This window comes from Mus caroli, unplaced genomic scaffold (genome assembly GCF_978045245.1).
Source record: "Mus caroli unplaced genomic scaffold, Mus_caroli_1 scaffold_20, whole genome shotgun sequence".
Taxonomy (NCBI): Eukaryota; Metazoa; Chordata; class Mammalia; order Rodentia; family Muridae; genus Mus; species Mus caroli.
The window spans coordinates 2,988,968-3,012,884 of NW_028227275.1; the positions used below are offsets into that span (position 1 = coordinate 2,988,968).

The window sequence follows — 23,917 nt, forward strand, 5'->3', positions numbered from 1 at the left end:
TAGTCAACAGGTGGGCACGGTGGGTGACTTACCTCGACTGAATCAGTTCCAGGTCTAACAATCTCACTGTGAATGACGACTCAGGGTAGAGGCTGATGAACTCAAGGTGCACGAAGCTTTAGCCCTTGCAGCAGGGGTGTGTGCATATGCCTTGGGACCTGTGCTGCAGAGAGGCTATGCTATGTGCTTGGCTCTCACGCTCATTCCTAGGCACAGGTGGACTCAGGCTCAGTCCTACAGTAACAGTTCAGTTCCACAGCCTGCCTCCAGCCTTGGCTCCAGGAAGCCTGTGTGGAGGTAGAGAGACAACACCTCCTGCAGAATGTGCTGAATACAGGCTCCGGCTTTCTGAAAGATCCTTCCCAGATGTGCGCTCCAGTAGGCTGCTGGAGCACAATGGCTAAGGTAATTTTCTAAAAACAGAAGGAGGAAAAAAATCTGTTTTGTGTCACTCCGTCAGACAATTACATCGCAGTGCTCCTGCATTGTCCTCCACGGGCTAATATTAGAAGCTTTGTTTTTCAAGATGTTTTCATTCTGCATGAGCTGTTAGGAGCAGTAGCGAACTTACTGATACTTAGCCATTGAAAAATATGCCTTTTCCTCTACCTCTCTTCCATAAAGCAGATTTACTTGAAATATCTTCATCCTTCTGATTGAGAGGTCATAGGGAACTCCATAAGGTTCTTAGATTACGGACTTTTTAGTTTTGTAATGGTCAACATTGATGCCGCTAGGTTTACAGATGTAGGTAGGCTGTTGTGCGTATGTGGCATGAGGCCTGTGGAGGAAAGGTGTGTTTCTGCACTTGGGCTTGCTGTACCTCCTCCTCCTCCTCCCCTTCTTCCTCCTCCCCTCCTTTTTCCCTCCTCCTCCTCCTCCTCTTCTTCTTCTTCTTCCTCCTCTTCTCCTCCTCCTCTTCCTTTTCCTCCTCCTTCTCCTCCTCTTTTCCTCCTCCTCCTTCTTCTTTTTCTTCTTTAAATTTATTTTATTTATTTATTTATTTATTTATTTATTTATTTATTTATTATGTACACTGTCACTATCTTCAGACACACCAGAAGAGGGTGTCAGATCCCATTACAAATGGTTGTGAGCCATCATGTGGTTGCTGGGAACTGAACTCGGGACCTCTGGAAGAGCAGCCAGTGCTCTTAACCACTGGGCCATCTCTCCAGCCCTTATTGTATGTTCTTATGGCAAACATTTTACACTGAGGTTGTTTGGAATTCAGAGAAGAATGAGGTAATGAGAACAGACTGTATTGAGCAGCCAGTGTCAGGAGGAACTCAGGATAACTGCCATTAACCCTCTTAGGAGCCACAGTAAGATGGCTCCATGGCATTAGCCCTGCCTTCCATGTGAAGAAAAAATCCTGAGATTGGGAGAAGTCCAGCCACAGGCTAAGGGATCAGAGAGGGGCCGTGGAGCAGAGAGTCATCACTGCGCTTCTTCGAAAGCTTCCATAGGCCAAGCGATCTGAACCAAGTCCCAGACTTGGAAGGCCTAATGTTGAAAGCTTTCCAGAAAACCTCCAGTCTTCCCCTGCCCACTCTCCTTAGGTTCTTGGGTAGCCCAGGTTGGCTTCAAACTCAGTATGAAGCTGAAGATGATCTTGAACTCCTAATCCTCCTGCCTCCATGTCTCATGTGCTGGGATTATAGGCATTTACTACTACAACCGATTTTACACTGGGAGGTCAAGGCTAGGGCTCCAAGTGTGCCAGACAAGCACTTTACCAGATGTACTGGCTGTTTTTGTATATTAGCTTGACACAAGCTGGAGTTATCACAGAGAATGGATCCTCCCTTGAGGAAATGCCTCCATGAGATCCAGCTGTAATTAGTGATCAATGGTGGGAGGGCCCATTGTGGGTGGTGCCATCCCTGGGCTGGTAGCCCTGGGTTCAATAAGAAAGCAAGCTGAGCAAGCCAGGGGAAGCAAACCAGTAAGTAACACCCCTCCATGGCCTCTGCATCAGCTCCTGCTTCCTGACCTGCTTGAGTTCCAGTCCTGACTTTTTTTGGTGATGAACAGCAGTATGGAAGTGTAAGCTGAATAAACCCTTTTCTCCCCAACTTGCTTCTTGATCGTGATGTTTGTACCAAAAGAGGGCCTGATTCATAGATAGGGCCACTTTCTTTTATGGGCATGCCCTGCCCCCCACATGTTCCTTCGCAAAAATCTCACTGCCACCTATAAGGCAGGGGAACATAAAGACCAAGCATGAAGAACAAGTTTATGCTAGATGACTTCAAGACCCCAGGGGAAAGAAATGTGTATTTCCTCCCTGCAAGGCTTCTACAAACACATGACAATGCCGTCTCCAAAGGATGCCACCTGTGGCCACCACTCTGGGACTCTAAGCAGGTGCTCCAGCCTCTCTTGCCTTGTGAGCTGGATGAGGGACCCTGTGTATGGAGAACTCTTCTTCCATACCCTCAAAGGAAATCAGGTGTTGCGACACTAAAATCATGGTTAATGGCAGAATGGGACTCAGATAACAAGAACAGTTACACTTGAAGAACAAAACGTAGTTCTTGCTGTTGGTTGTAGGCAGCCTTGTGTCCCACACGCTGCATTTCTTAGGTTTGTAGAAGGAAACCCCTAGGCTAAGATGTTAAACATCGTACTTAGCCGCTCGGGTTAGTAAGGGATCCTGTACAGGACCAGAGTTCTTCACCTAGGCTCAACACTGCCAGCCACATGGCTCTCATCCAAGGGTCTCTCCCAGAAAATCAGTTAGAGGTTACAGTAATCCAGGAGTTACACCAGTCTTGCCGACACATGTTTGCTTTATATAACATGATATTTCCTAAAAGTTACAGGAAGTGTAGTTAAATGATCTTCCCGCCCACTGTCCAGAGACCATCTGCTGTTCAAGGGGATACTTCAAGACTGTCATTATGATTATATTTCTATTTACAGCTAGCAGTGTGTTCCCTTTAATATGCTTTTCTCTGCATCAACCTCCGTTGCTTAGGCTTCCTGATGGGCTCATGGCATTTGCCAGCCCTTTCTTCTTCTTTGAGGGTGGGTTTTTTTCTGTGACAGAGGGTGATACGTTTCTACATTAGCGTCTATTCATTTCCTTTTCATTTTCTCAGAGAAAAACAATCAGCGCTCATCACTGCTGTAGTCATGGAGATGTCCTGTCTCCAGAAGAAATCCAAACGTGGAGTTTCTTTGTTCGTCCTATGCTGGACATTTGCAGGTCCTTGTTTAGATCACAGCACTCCGGGCAGGGAGGGAAGCCACCGAAACCGATTACAGCATGACTCATAACCCAGTGTCAGCGGGGGAGGTGTGTGCATGAGTGGTATCCAAGGGCTGCTGGAGCTGTTGCATACAGTAGGCACTCAGGTGGATGGTTGCTGGGCTGAGAGCCAGTGCTCCAGCCATCTATCAAAACTTGTCTTCTCAAGACGCATGTACTTGGGAGAGCCACAGCTGCAAACCCACCCTGTCTTTCCCACCACAACAGTATTTTTTTTTGATGAGTTAGCCACACTCTGAGCCTCTCTGTAGCCTACCAGCTCTTTCCTGCTTGTTGACTTGCCACCATTTTGGCACATTCTCTCCTTTTATATTTCTCCCTGCCCCTCAGTGCTTTGCTGTGATTCTTCTGGGAACATGCCACACACACACACACACACACACACACACACTGTCCTCAGCTACATGCTGTGTGCCCCATTACTACCCAAGCAGTGTCCTAAGCAAATCTTTGCTGAACATCTGAGCGAGCTGAGCAAGAGTCTTTCTAACACACATCTCATTGGGTAGATGTGTCAGTTTAAAGTCCTTCCGCGGCTCCCAGGCCTTTAGGACAAAATCTAAAACTCAGTTCATTGAATATTTTCACTTCCAGGCTCACCTGCATCCCATCTTAGCTGAAATGCTTAGCAGAGCTCTTCGTGAGGTGTGTGCTTAGTGTAATGGTTGCGGGTCCTCTCTGGGGCTGGGCCTGGATGGATTGTGGCCATCCCCCAACCCCAGCCATGGAGTTTTATAACTTGGACGGGTCCACACTGACCTTCTCCCAGCCTCAGGCTCCTCTTCTAGATAGCGGGGTCCATGCTACCGGTCAGTAAGGTTCTTATGAGAATTGAGAGCATGATGAACACAGAAACAAGCACCCAGCACATGCAAACCCTTCATTACGGTTACCCTGGAATTACAGTAAACACAATAAGATGGAGGTGGCCTCTGTGGGCCACACCCTCATTTGCCTTTCCCTGACAAGTGTGCCCCTCCTTCTGTCTCACTCCTGGCAACATGACTTCTCTTAAGCTATTGTAGCCATGGGTTGAAGCATTTGTAGAAGAGTGTGTAGTTTTAAAATCCAGGTTCTGTTGTTCCCTGTTTTCCTCTAGAATGAAGACTTATTTTTCTTAAGTATAAAATTAGGATTAGGGTATGAGGTGGGAGACCGGGCAGGGGGATGGTAGAAAGGAAGAGTCTGTGAGGGAAATGAGCCCAAACTAAGTGTTATGAAATACCACAGGGAAACCTGTTACTTTGCATGCTAATTAAAACATAATAAATAAATAAGATCAAAACTTAAAACAACAAAATATCTACCTCCTTAGAGTTGCCAGGGAAAAAAACTAGGTCATTTGTAAAGCTGTTTATTAAATTCTTCATTTGTCTTTGGTTTTACTTTTTTTTTTAGCAGGCTTTCTGAACAGCTTTCAAGGACTTTCTGTCCTCCCGGCAATTAGGAAGTAGAGGCAGGGGGATTGAACTTTAAGAAGTGGAGGCAGGGGGGCTCAAGAGTTCAAGGTCATTCTTAGCTACAAATCCAGTTGAGGCCTGCCTGAGCTACTACGTAAGACCCTGTCTCAAATCAACAAAACAAACAAGAACTAGCCAAGGTATTTTCATAATCCTTTACCTGTTTCTTACGGCTTCTGGACAGATTAAGCTAAAGACAAGGTCTTTCTCATTATTATATCAGAAGTACCAAGACCTCAGCATTAGTCTCTTGAACTGGGCCTGGTACCACAGCATTAGTCTCTGAGCTGGAACTGGCTAGCGGCTTGACCCATGCACCTGACCACTGGCACTCAACACCTGAGGTCTTAGAAGAGTGTGATGGGGAGAGATGTTACAGAGGAATAATTCCTCTATCTTTGGAAAATACTGAAGATTGGGCTGTAGCTGATGCCACAGTGCTTTAGTTGGCAAGTAGAAGCCTGGCTCAGAGTACCAAGATTGGACATCCAAGATACAACTCAGGCTTTATCCATAGGACCAACCACATCATCATGTTTCTTCAACATGGTGTTCATTTATCACCCAAGAGCAACCTGCTTTATAGCATTTGTTGATTAGCACAGTTTACTCTTATTGTGGTGTTTTCAAACTGGTGCTCTAATGTCAAACAAGCAGTTCCCACAATTCCTCAGAATGGCTCCCCCATCCATAATGAGCTGCCTCCAGCACACTACTATATGGAACTGTTACTTCATTTTCCGTTCTGTATCATGGCAGTCTCATCATATGACCACCTTGTCTCCAAGTGTGGCTGCGAAGAATAGGTGTGGAGCAGATCTGATAGAACCAGAAATGTGGATGCTGTAACAGCGACCTTGAACTCTTCCCCCATGATGCATTGGTCTTGTTACTAGGGACCCAGAGTTTCCCTTTGGGGATTATTGGTCTCATTAACAAAAGAATTAAAAGCAGATTCTGACGGAAGCTTGAGGACATCATTATTCGAGTTTTAAGAGGAAACAGAACAACACAAATTAGGTGAAAATCCTGGCCACTGCCTGAAGGAAAGGTGCAGGAAATCATACCATTTAAGTTAGACAAGGAATACATTTAAAGTTAAAAGGACTCCCAGGAATGGGAGGGAAATTGAGCTGAGAAAAAGATCTCTCAAACCACCCTCCCGTGCACTGACTGTGTGGTCTTCCATTGCTCCCCACTCCGTATTCCATAGCTGCTCTTGGGGCACATGTTCCGCTTGTTGGATAATCCTGTGTAAAGCGGGGGGTCGGGGGGCTTCTTGTTTCTCGGAACACTAGCTTCTTCTATGCTTATCTTCCTGCTGCTCTCTTCCCTTCCCAAGTTATGTTCCACAGCCTTACTGGTCTTAGAGCTGTCTTCATTCACAGTCTCCTCTCAATAAGCACTCATCGGGGGTTCTGATGTGTATTTTGTTTGGTTCTCCCAATCAGGTGTATACTTTGTGCAACATTCTGACTCAATTAGCCTTTTATTCCAGAGTCTAGTTGTGAAGTCAGTTCTGGGCTAATTAAGCAAAATGAGTCTGGTAGTGTTTGCCTGGACGGCAGGGGTAGAGGAGTAGGGGTGAGGGGGGACTGTCATTGGCACCACAGCAGCATCAGTTAACGTTATTCTCTAGAGACTCAGACACATCCAAGGGCAGAAGGGGCTACCAGGTCAGGGCATTGTTCAACCTGCCAACACTACCAGCCAGGTCTGTGTAGAGCTGTCTGAGGTAGAGGTGGGTTTTGTAGAGTTAGAAACCATTAGATCATTAACTTTCATGACCAGAAACTTTTTTTTTTTAATTTTTCTGAAATTAACACTCCATTCAAGCTGAATGCCATTGGATCCAGTTGAGTAAGCCCGAGGTATCTTTAGGGATTTCCTACAGAAAAGAAATTCTTTGGCCAGGCTGTAGAAATGCCAAAGTCTTATGCCATTCTGTGTGTTTAGTACAAGGACGGGATGCGGCCAAGCCTTGGCTGTGTTTGTGTTTCCCGGTATTCACACATGTTCAGTCTCGCCGAATGGGGGAGGGCTGGTTTGCAGAGCCTCTGAGCTTAGCCAGTGGCCCTGGTCCAGAAGTGGCTGAGAGGCTTTCCAAGACGTTTTGGTGTTGTGTAGAGAAAACGAAGCAGATCCCAGCACCTGTGCCCAGACCCCTGTGATGCGCCTGCCTCCTAGAACACAGAGCCCTTGCAGTATACTGTGAACTTTGACCACTGGCCAGGCCTTCCTGGGCTCTTTCAGGTTAAAATGGTAGAAAGGGTTCTAGGCATAGTACCTCACACACCTATAATTCTAGAATTGGGAGGCTGAGGCAGGAGGATTGCAAGTTTGAGGACAGCCTGTTCTACACAGCAAGACTTTATCTCAGAAACAAAGCAAACACCACGAACCTCAAAACCTAGAAGAAATTGAGCCTTTACAAACCTTTAACTCCATACAGCCCCGCCCACCTCAGCGTAGCACACTCAGGCCTGCTCATAGATGAAGCAAATCACAGCTTCTCTTGTGGAAAGAGGTAGGATGAGCCCTGAGCATGTCAGCAGCCAACCAGAGTGAGTGGGGGCGACGGAGACAAGTGCCTGTGATCTACCGAGTTGCTAGCTGCTGACTGCCAAGATGATCTTAGCAGAGGCCATTTCTTATTCAGGATTTCCCCACAATATCCCCTGATGATCTTAAAACAGCCTGATGGGCAAAACCAGCCCTCTCCCTCCTCAGACCGGTGAGTTGATGGCCTCCCTTCATTTGCTTCTGTCTCCTCTTTCACCGCCACTCGGGGCTTCCCAATGAATCCCACTCTTCCTCTGCAGAGTTCTCGGAGTTCCAATAGCCACATCTTGGCCAAAGGGCCCCAAGGACAAGACACCACTGAGGCACAGGCCTCTTTGCTCATAGAGAGCCTCTCCCACCTCTCTTGGATTTCCCTTTGCTCCCAGAAAACCCAGCTCTTTAGTGTGTGGGGCGAGGGGATGAGAAAAGACTCAGGAGACAGAAGCATGCATATTGCAAGGCTCTAGGAATTATGGGAGCAGATGGGCTGTAGGATCCAATTTTGATGCCAGGAACATGTTTCTGTATAAAGTAAATATTTTCCCAGTGTGGATCTCCGGTGAGAGTGTAGAGAAGCATATTTCCTAAAGATGCAAATAAGTCTAGTCAGAAATAAATATTGAATGGAAACTTCAAAGCCTCTAGATTTCTCCAGTTATAGACCCTGAAGATTTCTGTCCAAACAAGCAGGCACACACAGGTAGATGAGGGATGGGGGAGGGGTGGGTGGGGTGGGTGGGGTGGGGGTTGAATAAAGGAAATATACACCTATATTTTAGTATGTGTGTGTGTGTGTGTGTGTGTGTGTTTGCACACAAGCATGTGTGTGCATGCGTGGGCATGTAGCGGGTGGTGAGGGAGAGAGAGAAATAAGTGTAAAGAAACTTCTCGCCAAAGGAATTATTGTTATGTCTGTCCGAAGGCTCGGTGTTTTTTCCACTGTTCATGTATACTTCCCATTTGTTATAGACACAGAATATATCATGCATATTTATGGACTGTGAGGTTTTGTTTTACTACATGTACATATGCAGCGTGTAATGATTTGAACTAATTGGTGTGTTCATTGCCCCAGAAATGTATCATGTCTTTGTATTGTGAACATCCAAAATCCTCTCTACTTGACTGTTTTGAAATTCACAATTATGTGTCAGCAACCACAGTTGCCTCCTGTGCTATGAACCATGGGAAGTTGCTCCTCCCACCAGCCACACCCCTGGGGCTGTTACCAGCTTCTCTCCTCATCCCTCCTCTCAGTTCAGAGGCCTGGGGTGTTTTCAGTATCTCTTCCCCCCTCAACCCCTTTTCTGTTGCAGATCTCGCCTTGCAGATTTTTTTACCAACTGCCAGCCAGAGTCAAGGTCTGTCAGCAACTGTCTTAAGGAGAACTACGCAGACTGTCTCCTGGCCTACTCGGGACTGATTGGTAAGACCAGGGGAGGGAGGGAATGGCAAAAAAAATCTGGATTACAGATCTGCTTACGGCAGCATGCAATGTCTGCACAAGAGAAAATTTCCCAGTAGACTTCATTCCTGCGGTTTGAAGAAAGCCTAAAGAGGGAAAGAAAGGAAGGAAGGAAAGAAGGAAAGAAGGAAGGAAAATGCCAGAGAAGGAAGAAGCTGGGCTAATTATGAAGCCAGGAAAGCTATAGATTTTAAAGAAAGATGAGCATCTCCATTGGGGAACTGGCCACACACAACAAAAGCAGGGGGTTGCATGTGTATTAGAAGAAGAGAACAAGTCAAAGTTAATTGAATTAAGAAAGAAGGAACCTGGAAATCCAAGAATCTGTCTCCATTAAGGAACTCTGGGAAGAAGGAACTTGGAAATCCAAGAAAAAGTTTCCAAGAAATGACCCCCTGGAAATGACCCCCACTCCCCAATACTGAGGGGGTCAATACCCTCCTTGCCAACGTTATTCTTGTCCGTTGGACTCCTGATGTGCAATCCTTCTGTGTGGGATTGTTTAGAATTATTTTCCTTGTAAATAACGGAAAGCAGAAACTGTATTTTCTAGCTTGAGAGGCTTGTGTGGCACTAGGCTAGCCATATGCTCAGTGTCCAGGAGAACAGTAAAGTTAAATAACCCTCCTTGGGGAAACATCCAGAAAGAGGCAAACTTACATCTGGGACAAACAGGGCTGGCAGGAAGAAAGGTGGCTGTCCTTATGTGCCAGGGGTAGCTGGAGCTTCTCTCTCAGAGCTCCATCACAGTTGGCATTTGAGAAGGAACTTACAGTGAAGGCTGTGGAAGGTAAGAGAAATCACAGCTGTCACACAGCCCTGGCTTGGCGGCATCTCCATCCAAGCGTCTGTGACAGGGCCATACACATCACCAGCAGGAAGACCCTCCCACCTAGAATGACAACACAAGGTAACAACCTCATCACCGGAATGTTTCCAGTGAGTCTTTGGTTCCAGCGATCAAGAGTGTAATGCAAAAGGCCCCAGCTAGTCTTGACTTTTAGAAAGGATACCTGTGCGCCCACGTGTAACACCTTTAAGAATCCTGCCCCAGTTCCTCCAGTTATGCACCATTTCTGTGGTTCTGGCCAACAAGTGTACACGCCCTCCTTAAGTTAGAACGGCAGAAATGTAGGCATGGTCTCCTTAACAAAGGTCTTAGTCTCCACCTAGAAATTATGGAGTTGCAGAAATAACAAGAGCAATTAAGACATATGCACTGTTTAAAAAGAATAAAACATAAAAAAATAGGTAAACTAAAACCAGGGCTGCTCCCGGGAGACAGTGTTAAGTCTCTGCAGATGGAGTCATTGTTACTACTTCAGTGTTAAGTCTCTACAGATGGAGTCATTGTTACTACTTCAGTCTGCGTCCTTCCAGGAGTTCATGCTCATTAACTCCCCGGTGAGCCTCCAAGGCGAGGTACTGCCAGCATTTCTGTGAGATCATTCCTAGTCTTGGCAAATCTTATGTGCCTGAGGATGAAGAAGTGGAGGGAATGGATGGATGGTAGATGGAGTGTGTTGTGCTGGCCAAAGAGTGTTTCTCTCCTGGGTCTTTATCTCTTCTTCAGCATGGCTTTCTGAGCCAGCGGCTCCTAACCGCTGTACAAAGCTTGCCCCTGCCTTTCTACATGCCAGGGATCTACTGTGCCATCAGAAGTGCAATAGCTTTGACCTCTCCACTCTGTTCCCAGTGTCTGGTGAATTAGACCTCCTGTAAGGTGCAGATGAAAATTCTCATGCTAATAATGAGATTTGAGTTAAAAAGAATAGTGGTAAACCAGTAGGGTCATGACAGTATGCCCTTGACCCCAGAAGAGTTTCCAAAACTATTGTTTTATTTGTAGCTGAACTCATCCTCTGGATTTTTGACCACCTACTTTTTCCACAAAAGCAACCAGAAACAGAAAGTTCTTGGCATCTGTGGGCATTGCCTGGTATGAACCACCCAGGAGAAGACATTTGGATTGTATTAAATATAAATGCATCGTATATGTCTCCCAGTGGAGAACTCAACAGAAAAACCACAAGTCATAAGCCGGAAGGCCCACACATCATCTCTGTGGGAACCGTTGTAGATCCATAGACAGTACTTGATGAAGGAGTTCCACTATGTTTGTTTGGCTTGGTTTTGGTTTCTTTCTTTTTTTTTTTCCTCCTTTTCTGTAGTCTTTCTTCTTCTTTTGATAAGGTCTCATGGAGTCCACTGGCCTCAAATTCCCTTTGTAGCTAAGGATGACTGTGAACTCATCTGCCTCCACCTGCCAAGTGCTGGATTACAGATGTGCACCACCACACCTGGCTTATGTGGTGCTATAGATTGGACAAGTACCTACCAACTGAGCTATACCCACACTTTATCTCCATCTCTTTCTACTGTGGACAACTTTATTTTGATCAGTTTAGAATCTAGGGGATGGCAGCCTCTTTTGACACATTTGTAGACATTCAGGATGTGGCGACCTCATTGGAGACATCTACAGTCGCCTATGTGACTCCAAAGAAGCCATTTGCCTCCAAGGAAACTGCATTAAAAGCATAAAAGAATTCTTAAGATAATGTGTACCGAGTATGCTCTATTTATGAAGATTAATGACATTTTCATGAAAATGCAAGGGATTTGGCATCTCATAGATTCTAAGTTAATTCTCACCTTCTCCACAACATCCATACCATTTGTGCAGGAAAAGAAATACCCTAAATACAGCCCAAGGAGTTTGCTTATAATTTTTTTAAGTAAATGTATAAATTATTTTATGTACTCAAGATAAATTGCCAAGAAATGTACCGCTTAACATAATTCCCTGCCCAGCAACCATGGCGTTTGTGACTAGCTGTGACATTTCTACTCTCAGAGCAACGTTTGTTTCCTTTTTTAGGCCACATAAGTGTCCATGTCAACATAGGAGAGCAACATGCCTTGTCGTTTTCTCTTTCAGGCACAGTCATGACTCCTAACTACATAGACTCCAGCAGCCTCAGTGTGGCGCCGTGGTGCGATTGCAGCAACAGCGGCAATGACCTGGAAGATTGCCTGAAGTTTCTGAATTTTTTTAAGGACAATACGTGTCTCAGTGAGTTTTTTTGTTTGCATGTTTGTTTGTTTCTTTTTTAAATAAGACAAATGCCAGTGCATCTGTGTTTTCCTCTTTAAGCGGAAGCTCTGTCTGCTATGTTCTCCCTTCCCTTCCCTTTCTCCCTCCCTTTCCTGGTGGCTGGTGGATGCTTGCTTGTTTTGGTACACTCAGTGACACAGCAGGGAGCCACACACACGTGATGAAATTGCCTGCTGGCAGGACTGTGATCCCAAAGACCGATGAGGACAAGAGAGTCAAATAACCGAGGGTGTATCATGTGGGAAAGAACGCCTCTACCCACAGATCAAATTCTGATCTTGGCAGCCAGTGGAGAGTCCATTCCCAGGTTCTGAAAACCTAGTAGGGATTTACAATGTGAAAAGCTTAACAGAGTGCACAGGACAGGCCTCTGAGGACTCCTCAGGAGGAATGAGAATGTTAAAGTCCACACCTCCTTACATTGACAGGAAGCAGTAGGTCTGAAAAGTAAAACTCAACTTGCTCGATCTGTGCTTCAAACAGTTCAGCTCCAAAGCATCTCCTTGGTTTTCCTAAAAAAACCCAAATGGACTTTTGATTTCTTAGGTAGTGTTGAACCTACACAATGAGCCGTAAATATGGAGGCATTTGCAGAAACATTGGGTATACCAGTGTGTTATGCTTGGACCTTTTGTTTGGGCTCTGTTTTATGCATTTTTTTCCCATCACATCTTGTAATCTTCTGGTTGAATACAAATTTTAGCAAAAAAATATAAAGCCATGAAAACTTTGTTCCTCAGGGAGACATTAAAGTTGTCCCTCTTTGGCAGCATTTTGGTAAAGGGGAGAATGGTCATCTTCATGACTTTTAAATAAAAACAAATGCCAAAGCCATCCAAATTTTTCATAATCGTTCCGTTTATCCTAGTTTGGATGGGGCACAGGGCTGCAAATACAGTGTCTTACAAAGGGGCCTGGAGTAGAAACTGTTACAGTTCCTTGAACATGACTTGTGCTTAGAAACTTCAGTCCACTTTCTTCCAGTTAGCCAGGCTTCTCTCAGATTCCCCTACCATGAGCACAGCTACAGTTGGTTGTTTCATTAGAGTTTGGGAAGGGGAAATGGTCATTTTAAAGCCCAGTGCATGGCTGAGGTGTGGGGAAGAGAGAAGATTAAGGGGAACAGGGAGGAGAGGAAGATTTTTATCCTCCCCGGCATCTCTAGACCACTTTATCTCCATCCCAGCCTCCTTTCTCCTGGCATTTACCCCTGCCCATGTGTGGTAGGTTTTGCATTTTTTACTTTCTGGTCAGAGTTCTGCTCGGGGATGTGGCTTTGGTCTTATGTAGCTGTCACTGCTGGTCGAGATCTTACGTTTAGTACACAGAGCCATAGCTGGAACTTAGTTACAGTGGGAACATTCCAGTGGATGAACAAGAGAACAACTAAACTCAAAAGGACTATGTCAACAGCACTGTGAAAGCAAGGGTCGTCTTTACATCAACACCCTTAGGAAAGCAGGGGTAGCTTCACGTCGACACCCCTGGGAAAGCAAGGGTAGACTTCACAAATGACAGCTGTCTCTCGAGTCTCTCCCTCCCATCTAACAAGGAGAAGCAGAGCCCTGCATTCTTGTCCTGAGATTACTTAGGGAACCTGGTCTACAGGTTTGCCTTTCTCAAGGGTCTGTAAAGCACTTAAGCCACAGTGCCTAGCAAGAAGCACAAAGCTGCATTTGTATTATTTGGAAGCTGCCACTTACAGAGCGCCCAACCCCTCCCAGTGCACAGTCATGGAAAACAAGCTTCCAATTTTGCTAAACTCGAAGGATGACAATTTTGAAACAAAGTGTCACTTCTGAGAGGAAGATTAGGATTCACTTACTCTGTCTTACAAATCAAAAGTGCCAAGTAAGCGTCATGTATTAGCAATTTGCACTTTTGGGTCCCAAATGAAGGAGTCTGATTTCTTATACAATGAATATGAAATAAAAAAAAAATCCTAAATCCAGGGCAAATCCCCGAAGACCTGATTAAAAAGTGTTTTTTTATTCATTTTGGGAAGGGAACAACAGACAACCAATTTACTCTTGCCATAAAAACAATCTAATCCCATGAAATTATAATAAGCTTTGAAAGTTTCACGTTTCAAACTTTTCATTTAGACAGGGCTATGCCTATCTAATTATGCAGATTTTGTTTGGAAGACTGGAAGCAGAAAGGAGAAAAATAATCATACTTAAATTTTCATAGATATTGATGAGGTCTGGGGTAGATTTTTCTTCTTATGAAAGTGGCTGCATTCTCCTGCCAAGTGAGGGCGAGTGTTAGCACTGCCCAGCTTCAGGGTAAAGAAAACCCCACTGGTTAATTTCCATTTGGTATAGAGTTCTTACACAGTGTAAGGATGTTTTTTTCTTGGAAAGTGATATAGCTGTGGTGCTACTTCTGAGTCTGAGGGTGACTTTCAGAGGGCTGACAATAAGTTCTTGCTATGTTCATGGTAGAGCAAGTGTCTTGCTCAGTGTTTCATGAGTGGATTGATTTCTGAGCACCTGATCCAAGAGATTGGTTCTCAGTACCATCAGGTAGATGTATAGAGAGGTGGCTGGGTGAGTAGGTAGATGGGTGGGATATGGGGCATAAGTGGGATTGGGAGAATGGGATGGGTGGGATGGGGGTGGAGAATAGGTAGGATGGGGTAGAGTTGGGGGGGAGGGGGATGGGTTGGGTGGGATGTAGGCAGATGGGCCAGTGAGAAGCTGGTGACTGGGGTTGTTCTGACACATCCAGTGTTACAACCAAAATTACTCCTCCCGTGCATCTTGGGCTGTGTGCATCCTGCCTGTTATGTTTTGCTTGCCTCTGAAATGGGATTTCCTTTTGTTCCACCACAGAAAATGCAATTCAAGCCTTTGGCAATGGCTCGGATGTGACCATGTGGCAGCCAGCCCCCCCAGTCCAGACCACCACTGCCATGACTACCACTGCCTTCCGGATCAAGAACAAGCCTCTAGGGCCAGCAGGCTCTGAGAATGAGATTCCCACACATGTTTTACCACCATGTGCTAATTTGCAGGTGAGTAGTGGGTCTCGGTTTCCTTCCAGAGATGACTTCTGGGGGGACTGTGATCATTGTTCAAAAGGTGCCACTAAGATTTGAAATCCCCACCCCCAAAAGTCTCTCTGTGCATACCTGTTCATATGTATGACGCAGGAGCCCATGGGCTGCAGCATGTGTATGGTGTGGAAGTCAGAGCACAACCTCAGTGTCAACTTTCTTCCCTGAGTTTTGGAGAGAGGCTCTGGTTGACTCTGTTTAGCCGGCCTAGTTGTGAGCTTTGGGATTGACTTGTCACATCTAAGGTTGACCCATCCACATCTCTGCCTCCTACCTCATAAGGGTGCAGGAATTGCCAGTGCATGCTAGCTGTGTCTAGCTTTACATGGGTTTTGGGAATATGCATTCAGGTCTTCATGTGTGTGGTGAGCACATTAGTGCTTTGCCCACTTTGCACTGGGAAGATGTGATGTCTTCACGTGAAGACAGTCATGGGACTGACTGCCACTTTCTGAGGACTTTGGTCAAGTGTCTGTGAAATGAGAGGTCTGGGCAGATGAACTGCTAAGGGTTTTGGTCTTTGTTTGTTTGTGGCGGGGGGAGGAGGTAGGGTTGTTTTTTCTTGCAGGGCAAGGTAGAGCTGAGTTGGCTATCTGTATTTGTAGCCAATTCTGTGTTCTCGACAAAGCAACAACATATCAAGTAGAGGGAGTTCTTGGCTTGTTGCCATTACAGCCATTCAAACCTCCATGGACTGTTTCGCTGCCTCTGAAGGTAAATCAGTGGCAGAAGCGTTGTTGTGTAGAGTCTCAGAAAGACTAATTATTTGCAAGGCAAAAAGAGGAGGAGGAAGAAGAAGAGGAGCAGCAGCAGCAGCTTTTTCAGTGTAAGAGTGCCATGGAAAACCTTGTGTGTGCACAAGTCCAGTGACAGTGATCAAGAGATTTCTGGCAGACCAACCCAGATATGCCTGAGTAAAAGCAAAGTATAAACGTGAAAGTTTCTGTCTCCAGTCACAGAGAGTTCTCCAGGCCCAGGAGTGCTCCAGTCACAGGGAGTGCTCCAGGCCCAGGAGTGCTCCAGTCACAGGGAGTGCTCCAGGCCCAGGGGTGCTCCAGTTTCTGTTGTTTTATTGAGTTCTCATTGTACTAAGTATTCAACGGTCAACAAGACATTAGTTCTTTGAGTGTTTGCAGGTATTCCTGTGTTCTTTGACTCTTTGGGTGCTCCTCCTGATAGCACACAGAGAAGGTTAGATACTGTAACATAGTGGTCTGGCTCTTGCCTGATAGCTCACAGAGAAGGTTAGATACTGTAACATAGTGGTCTGGCTCTTGCCTGATAGCTCACAGAGAAGGTTAGATAGTGTAACATAGCTCTTGCATCTGAGGACATAGGCTTCAGGAAAATGATGTTTCCATTCAAGTCTGCAGAGCTGGTAGATCACAGAAGCAGTGCTGGGGAATCCCAGAAGGTCACCTGTCCATGTTTGTTCCTGTATGTTGAGGGAGAAGGTGACCCCAAGGCAGCTTCTGCCTCCTGCCACACGGGGAAAGGAAGGTTTAGGTTATTTGCTGTTGTTCTGATTGTTTCAGGGTCTTGAGTATCCTGATTGATCTTGAACTTGTTGTGTAGCTAAGGTTGACCTTGAACTTCTTGTCCTTATTCATCTGTTTCTGGAGTGTTGGGTTGAAGACATGTGCCAGTGTGCCTAGTTTATGCAGAGCTCATGGTAGCACCCAGTGTGTTACTATCAAGCATTGTAACAGAACCTCAGTCTTACCACAAGAGCACCTCTCATTTTCCATGTCCCTGGCAAGGGTCAGCTGCTGAGAGCTCTTAGAAGGAGCTTTTGTATGTATACTTTCTTCATTTTTAAGTGCTGTTCTCCCTAGAAAATGTCGAGCAGTTTTCCCATATAATTTGTATGGCACCGCCTTATACCCCGTGCCCTTTATCTGGGCTTCTGTCTCTGTCTTCTAGTCTGACTGGGTCCCCACTCCAGCACTCAGTTTCAAGACATACACCAGACACTGGGAGAAAATCAGATCATATAGCTTGATGTCAAGCCTGGTGTCCCTTGGACATCTGAACCACTTTTGAGACCTAACCCTCTCCAGATCCCCATCTGCAGAGAGTGTCAAAGCTGGGAGGTCACATGGGGAGTGGGCATGGGCAGTGTCATCTACTGTCCCCTTTTGTAGCAGGGCCCTGAGTCTGAAGGGAGAGAAGCTACTTGTTGAGTCTCCCAGCCTGGTAGTGGTCAGTCTCTTTCCTGTCATGGGTTCTATTGCTTCTCCTTCCTGGTGCAACCACACACAGTCAACATGCTACTGACACACACAGTCAGCCTTTGCTCTCTGTGTCTCCTACCCTCAGACGCCAGTGTCAGTAAACACAACAGCCCGAGGAGGGGTAAGACCTTGCCGTCCATCACAACAAGCTAAAGAAGATGATGAAACCCGAGGTGCTTTCTGATCAGGAAAAAGGAGGGGGGGGGAGCTTGTTCTTCAGCAAAACCCACATCTGTACATCCTGGACACATTTAGATTCACCAAGGGTGACTCACATGCCACCTAAGGCCGTTATTAAGTTCCCTCTGACTTAAAAACTGCACAGGCATAAGCATTCAAAAACTAAAACAAAAATTTCACTTCTCAATGAAGGAAGGCTAATGGGCCGGATGCTGCTTGCCCACAGTTTGTAAGGTCAAGGTGAGGTAACCAGGTGACATCTCAGATGAACACTGGAAACCATGGCATTCTGGTATCCTCCTCTGTTAGCCATGAAATGTGTCCTCCACTTCCCACAACCTTTCCACGCCCCATCCTGGCTCCTGGCTTAGGTTCTTGTGATATACATCTCACCTCCAACACAGATAACGCCCAGCCAACCCTCCCTGCCAGGAGGACTCTGTGTACCGCCGCACAGTTGCCCTGGCAACGCTGAGACACACATGAGCCCCATTCCCCAGAAGCATTGCCTTTCTGCTTCCTGTGTTAGCATAGGAGCCCTGCTGTGTAAATAGAGGGACAAGGCTAAAATTATAGCATGATGTTTATCCCAGGGCTACCTCTGTTGACTCCTTCGCTGAAAGGGCTGAGGAGATTGGATTGATTGAGACCGAGGGTTGTCACATCTCTTCCTTGTGATATGCAGTGGAGTTTGGAAGCATCTGGCATCTGAGAGAGGATGAACTGAACCAGTCATTACACCTGAGACTCAGATGAGAGTATTAGCACTGTGGTCTTTGCAGATGTGATAGTTCTTGTCCCGTGAGCCTGTCCTAGCTGCTAGAGCTCAGAGAGGCCAAAGGGATACTCCAGAACTACATGCAGAAATGGCTCTCTCCATGGCGACTGATCCTTAAGTCAGTTGGTCACATGACTGGGCTGTTACAGAGATGAACAGTGCTCTCTGGCTTTGCTCTGGGATGGGGGCCTGGGGTGTGCTGAGGAGCACTGGTGGGAGACAGAGCTGGCAGGTGGAAAGTGGTGTACTCCATAATTCCAAGATCTGTCCCATCTGTCCCCTTTCTCCTCAGAGCACCCTTGTGGGGCAGACATGGCAGGCAACATTTCCCTTCACACCTGAGAGAACTCAGAGATAGTGACTTAGCCTTGAATCAGTGTCTTGGATGGACTGGTCCCATGGAGTGGGAGGAAGCAAAGGACAGGCAAGAAGGAAGGGGACACTACCTTAAGTCCTGCTGATGGGCAACACCGGGAGTGATGTGACGAATCTAAAGCCCACCCTTCTCTTAGGGCTGCTTTTGGCCTTGAGTCCAGGACAGAGGGTAGAGAGAGTTTGCCAGTAAGAATTTTGTAGCTGGATGACCTCTTTAGGGTGACCTACATGAAGAATGGCTGAAAGACAATTTGAGGCCATAGATTGGGGGTTGCCAGTGACAAGTGAAGGGCCTTCACCCTGAGAACATGGCCCCTCTGGCTGATTTAGGGCTCTGCTCAGCACAGGGCTCCCAAGAGGCTCATTCTCTGCATCTGCCTTTCCTTTGTGCCTGCTTGGCTGTAGATGAATTACCATTTGCCAGGGGGGTCCTAGAAATATCCCCGAATGGTGTCTGTCCCTGCCTGCCTATGACATGACTCAGAATAGAACTGACTTGAACCAACTTGGGATCCATTGGTAACAGATCTGGAGACAGCCAGAGACTTTGGCCGCCTTAAAGTTCATGTCTCTCGAGAAGCGTCCTCTTGTAATATTTTTAAATATACAATAACATGAGGAGACTCTCAGGGACTGGAGAGTCTGTCTTAACATTTGAGACAGATTTCCCCCACCCCCTTGGAAGGAAAGGAATAAGAATGTACATTTTTTTTTTTTTTACAAAAGTCTGCCTAGAAGTGTAATTATCGATAAAGCAACAACAGGTCCCCCCTGGGCAATGGGTGGCTTCGGGCCTGGTGAGTGTGGGCTCATGGGTGGCTGCTGTGGAAAGCTGTGCTTAAAAAAAAAAAGTTGGGGCTGGCGAGATGGCTCAGCGGGTAAGAGCACTGACTGCTCTTCCAAAGGTCTTGAGTTCAAATCCCAGCAACCACATGGTGGCTCACAACCATCCGTAATGAGATCTGACACCCTCTTCTGAAGTGTCTGAAGACAGCTACAGTGTACTTACATATGATAAATAAATAAATCTTAAAAAAAAAAAGTTGATTGATTAGTATAAAATGTCAAGGAACTGTCCAAGTGCTGGCCCCCTGAGGTGATAAAACACAGGGTTTAGGGTAACCTGCCAAGCTCCCATGTCAGCATTAATTGGCATGCGTATTAGTAACAAGCATGACGCAAGCAAGCTGTGCTATTGTTAGTCTTCCTCTGACTTGTATGAAGTGGTCGCACGAGAAGCAAGGACGCCTTAATAGCACTACCCATTACTTCATCACCTGTACACCTGAGTGGCCTGGCAGCTGGAAACACTCGGCGTATTTAAACCAGAAGAGAGGACTTGCCGCTTCTTTAAAGTCAATGTCCGTGGGGATGGAAGTGGACGTTGGAAAGTCTTCTGTTTGGGAGTTCTTTACTCCAGGGCCTCCAGTGAAGGCCCCTTGGTGCGGTGTCTGGAAACCTCTAGGACCCATGTCTAACTGCAATCGTATTGCTTTGGGTATATGTAGGGGAGAGGCTCTTAGGTTTACTAAAACCTACACCCTCTTCATTGTTTTGGGGGGATGGAGTCTCAAATTGTACTCCAGGGCAATCTTAAGTGTGTGTTGATCCACCAACCTCAGCCTTCCTAGTGCTGGGATTTTAGATATGAGTAACCATGCCTTAGTCAGGTTTTGTTTCTGTGTTGTCTTATATGCATGTCTGTTGCAGGGATGCAAGTGTGCATGTGTAGGCCACAGGTCAAATGTCATTTCTTAGGAAACCAACCACCCACCGTGTTCTGAGAGAGTGTGTCAGTTAAGTTCGGTAAGTTCAGCTGGTTGTCGGTGTACCACAGTAGAGATTTGCCTGTTTCTACATCCCTAGCACTGGGTTACATGTGTGTGTGCTATTTACACACGTGTCCTGGTGATCAGACTCAGGACCTCCGTGTTTGCAAGGTGCATGCTTTACACATTGAGCTATCTCTCCAGAAAGCAAGGTTTTGTTTTGTTTGAATTTTCTCCCAGGGTTGGTTGAGTCCTCAGAGATGGTAGATGTAGAGCTGACTGTACTGGAAGCTAGTCACTGAAGCCTTCCCACAGGCCTCTGGGCTGGAGGGAGTGAAAAGGCAGATCAAGGAACACGTATGTAGTCAGTTCAGATCCAGCAGGATGGCCGCCAGCAGTTGGCGACAGTGCAAGCCACCAAAGTAAGTTTCCGTGAGCCAAATAAGGCACATCTCGATGTGAGACATGGAAGGCCATCAAGTGTTCATCCAAGACTCTGGTCCCCTCCCCTTGTCCTTGAGAGAGCATTCTAGAAGGAGCCAGCAGAGCGCCTGCTGGGCTGTGATGGATGTCAGTCTGTCCGCAGGGAGAGTTTCTGTAAAGATGATTCCTGCAGAGATCAGCGGTGCCTTCCTGCCAAGTCAGCTCCCATGCTACCCCTACACCCTGAAACAAGTGTACCCCTCAGTTGTCTTTCATTGTCAGAGCTCATCAGCCCTAAGTAGCTCTCAGCAGGGACACTTGGCTCCCTCTGTGCTGAAGAGGTGGGAAGAACATGGAGGAGGGCTGTGAGATCACAGGATCTGAATCTAGGGCCATACCTCCTGGTGTCCCTGCATAGCCTGGTCTCCCTGCATAGCCTACATAGTCTCTCTTCCTTCTGGCCCAAAGGCAGAGTCAAACTTCCACTTTGGGTTAGACTCTAATAGGAAGTCACCTAGGGTCAGATGACTCAGAGGCTTGGAGGGAAGACAGTCAATTTAATTCTTCTATGTTGTGCTTGAAAATATTGAATATGATCTATATTTAGAAGGCTCCCCTCCCTCCTCTGTTGCAGTACCGCATGGGATCCAAACAAAGTCCATTTGTTCCAGATAGGGACAGACCAGTCCAGAACTGATTTTGAAACTTCCCGGCAGGAAGGTGATTATCGAAAACTGTGAAATAACCCGGGCTCTGCTGGTTGTGACCAAGTGCAAATTTTTAAGTGTCGAGTTTTCAAAGGAAAGCTGCCAATGGGTGTTCTGTAAATCATTTGTGCCGGCAGACTGACCCCATTATGTCAGCTAATCCTGGAAATACAGGAGGTAAATTTAAATCTTCGAGCATGAAGCACTTAATCAATATTCTAAATGTTTTTCTTGCAATTTATGCTTGCAGAGCAACGGGGTGCTCTGGCGTCCCGTTAATCTTCCATCAGTGAAGAGACACTCATGAGACAGGCCAGGGTGGTACGATTTTGTTGGAGACGCATGATGAGAGGACAACCCTAGGGCAGAGAGGAAGGAGGCTCATTCCTACCCTAGGTCTATCTGGGGCAAACCTCAGAGTTCACCCTGGAGTTGGCCCCAGGTACTTCTTGTGCCTCCTCTTTAAGCATTCTGGGCAGCCTAGGAGTTATCTTGTTGGGAGGAGTCAGACCTGTGGAGTTGGGTGTACCTGAGTGAGAATGGTGGCTTCCTGCCTCCCTGTTATTTTGTGTCATGAACCCTGTTCCTTAAACTCTCTGAATTTCTGCTGTCAAACACAACCCATGTTTTGAGTTTCTTTTGATTAAGGAACACTCTAAGTGTACACAGGGCCAACCAAACCCCTGGCACTTGGAAAATGGCTATACTCTCATCAGGGTGTATGTCGTGCCTTAGAGATGTCTTGGGGATACAGAAGCTGCAAAGGAGAATGTATCCTGAAGATGCTGGAAGGGGCAACAATTGAAAAGAGTATTGAAGCTCTTTAGGCTTTGTTCTCTTACTTTGTTAGGTTTTGAACTAAATGTCAGCAGACAGTCCCTACTAAGGGGTAGGATGTTCTTTGTAACTCCAGGCCAAGAAGGAATGGAAATCCAAAGCAGAAAGACCCAGGACTTTCTTAAGGGATTAGAACTGTTCCCAATTCCATCTTGCTATCTAGATAATTATCTTGGGAACTCTGTCCTGACAGTCTGCTCCCTGAAACTGCTGTGTGAGCCAAATCCCATCTGGCATGGTTAGGTCTGTCTGCCAAGGGCCTCCATGAACTTCTAACCAATGTTGACATGGGAACAGGTGACATAATCATTAGCAGCAAATGCCCTTAGTTACAGAAAAGATGGTGACCAAGAACCAACCCTGTCTCTGAGATTCACAGCCCAGGCAGGAGTGGGGCTGTTCCCATATCTGTACGTCACTGGTCATTGCCTGGGGTTATGACTTATAATCTTTATAACTTTGTTTATAAATGGTTATCCACCACAACTCTCAATAGCATGTGTGCAATCAAGAGTTTAATGTAGTGGTGCATTATAATCCCAGCTCTGGGGTAGGCAGAACCAGGCAGAACTCTGGGGCCTCCTGGTCAGCCATCCTAGCCTACTTCATAAGTTCCAGACCAGTGACAGACCTGTTCTCAAAAAGGAAACATATGGCAGCTTGAGGAACAACATACAAGATTGACCTCTGTCCTTCACATGGATATACATACATATGACTGTTCACCTCTACACACATGTACAACCTACGCATACCCTCTTGCACCCCTGGACATATATGTACACACAAATACATTTAAACTAAAATAGAGCCAAGAACAGTTGCCACGGGTATTCCATCCTGTTACAGTCTGGTGTTGATAAGGCAGAGTGCATGCAACAGTATCCATGAGCAAGCCACCGAGTAGCCCATGAGGTCAGTAATTCACATGAGACTGAGGAACCTATAGCATTTTCTGGGAGAGGGGATACACTAGCTCAACATCCTTGCCTCTCTGTGTTTAGCATGCGTGTTCTGTACCACCTGAATCAGAGGACTTTAAACATTTCACTTTCCGCTAACATCATTCATCACTATAGATTAAATCAGTCCCTAAATTCTTGTTGAACATCTGGCAGATTGAAGTGTCAGTATGGCTCGTAAACTAGCATAAAGAAAAGTAATGGCGACGGTTCCGATGCCAACTGGTATACCACAACACAACTCAATCTCGGCACTACCACCAGGAGCTCGTGGCAGACCACAGGCCCCATCAAGGCTGGCCTCTTGTTAGATGCCAGCTGCATTTCTGGGCTCTCTTCCCACATGCAGTCTGATCAGCTAGTTACAGATTCAGGCATTTGCAGGAAGCTCCAAGTCCTGGTCACTAGAAATGACTCGTGGAACTCGGCAGATTGCAACACTTATTAATAGCTTTGTTGTAAAGGATACAAATTGGGACATGGAGGTGTGAATAAGATCAGAGAGGGCTTCTAGAGGGCATTTTCTAGAGATTACCTCCTCTGTAGACTAAGTGCATTTTATTATTTTGTCACATGAGTCTACTTACCAGTCGGGAAGCTCCATGCAGCCCAGTGGCCAATATTTCCTTTGTTGTTGCATTAAAAAGGCATAGGAACTGAGTCACTGACCCCACCCTCCACATGACTGAACACAGTCTTCAGACCTCCC

The 23,917-nt window shown here is 46.2% G+C and overlaps 1 protein-coding gene across 4 annotated transcripts in view; it reads left to right on the top strand.

Moving 5' to 3' along the window:
• The window catches only part of Gfra1 (GDNF family receptor alpha 1), a 230,822-nt gene that overhangs the window by 186,753 nt on the left and 20,152 nt on the right, over window positions 1-23,917 (top strand). For all 4 annotated transcript variants that reach the window (XM_085834268.1, XM_085834266.1, XM_085834267.1 and 1 more), the window contains 3 exons: window positions 8,616-8,725; window positions 11,706-11,840; window positions 14,720-14,901. In XM_085834268.1, coding sequence (XP_085690394.1) covers window positions 8,616-8,725; window positions 11,706-11,840; window positions 14,720-14,901 — 427 coding nt within the window. The remainder of the gene's footprint in view (window positions 1-8,615; window positions 8,726-11,705; window positions 11,841-14,719; window positions 14,902-23,917) is intronic.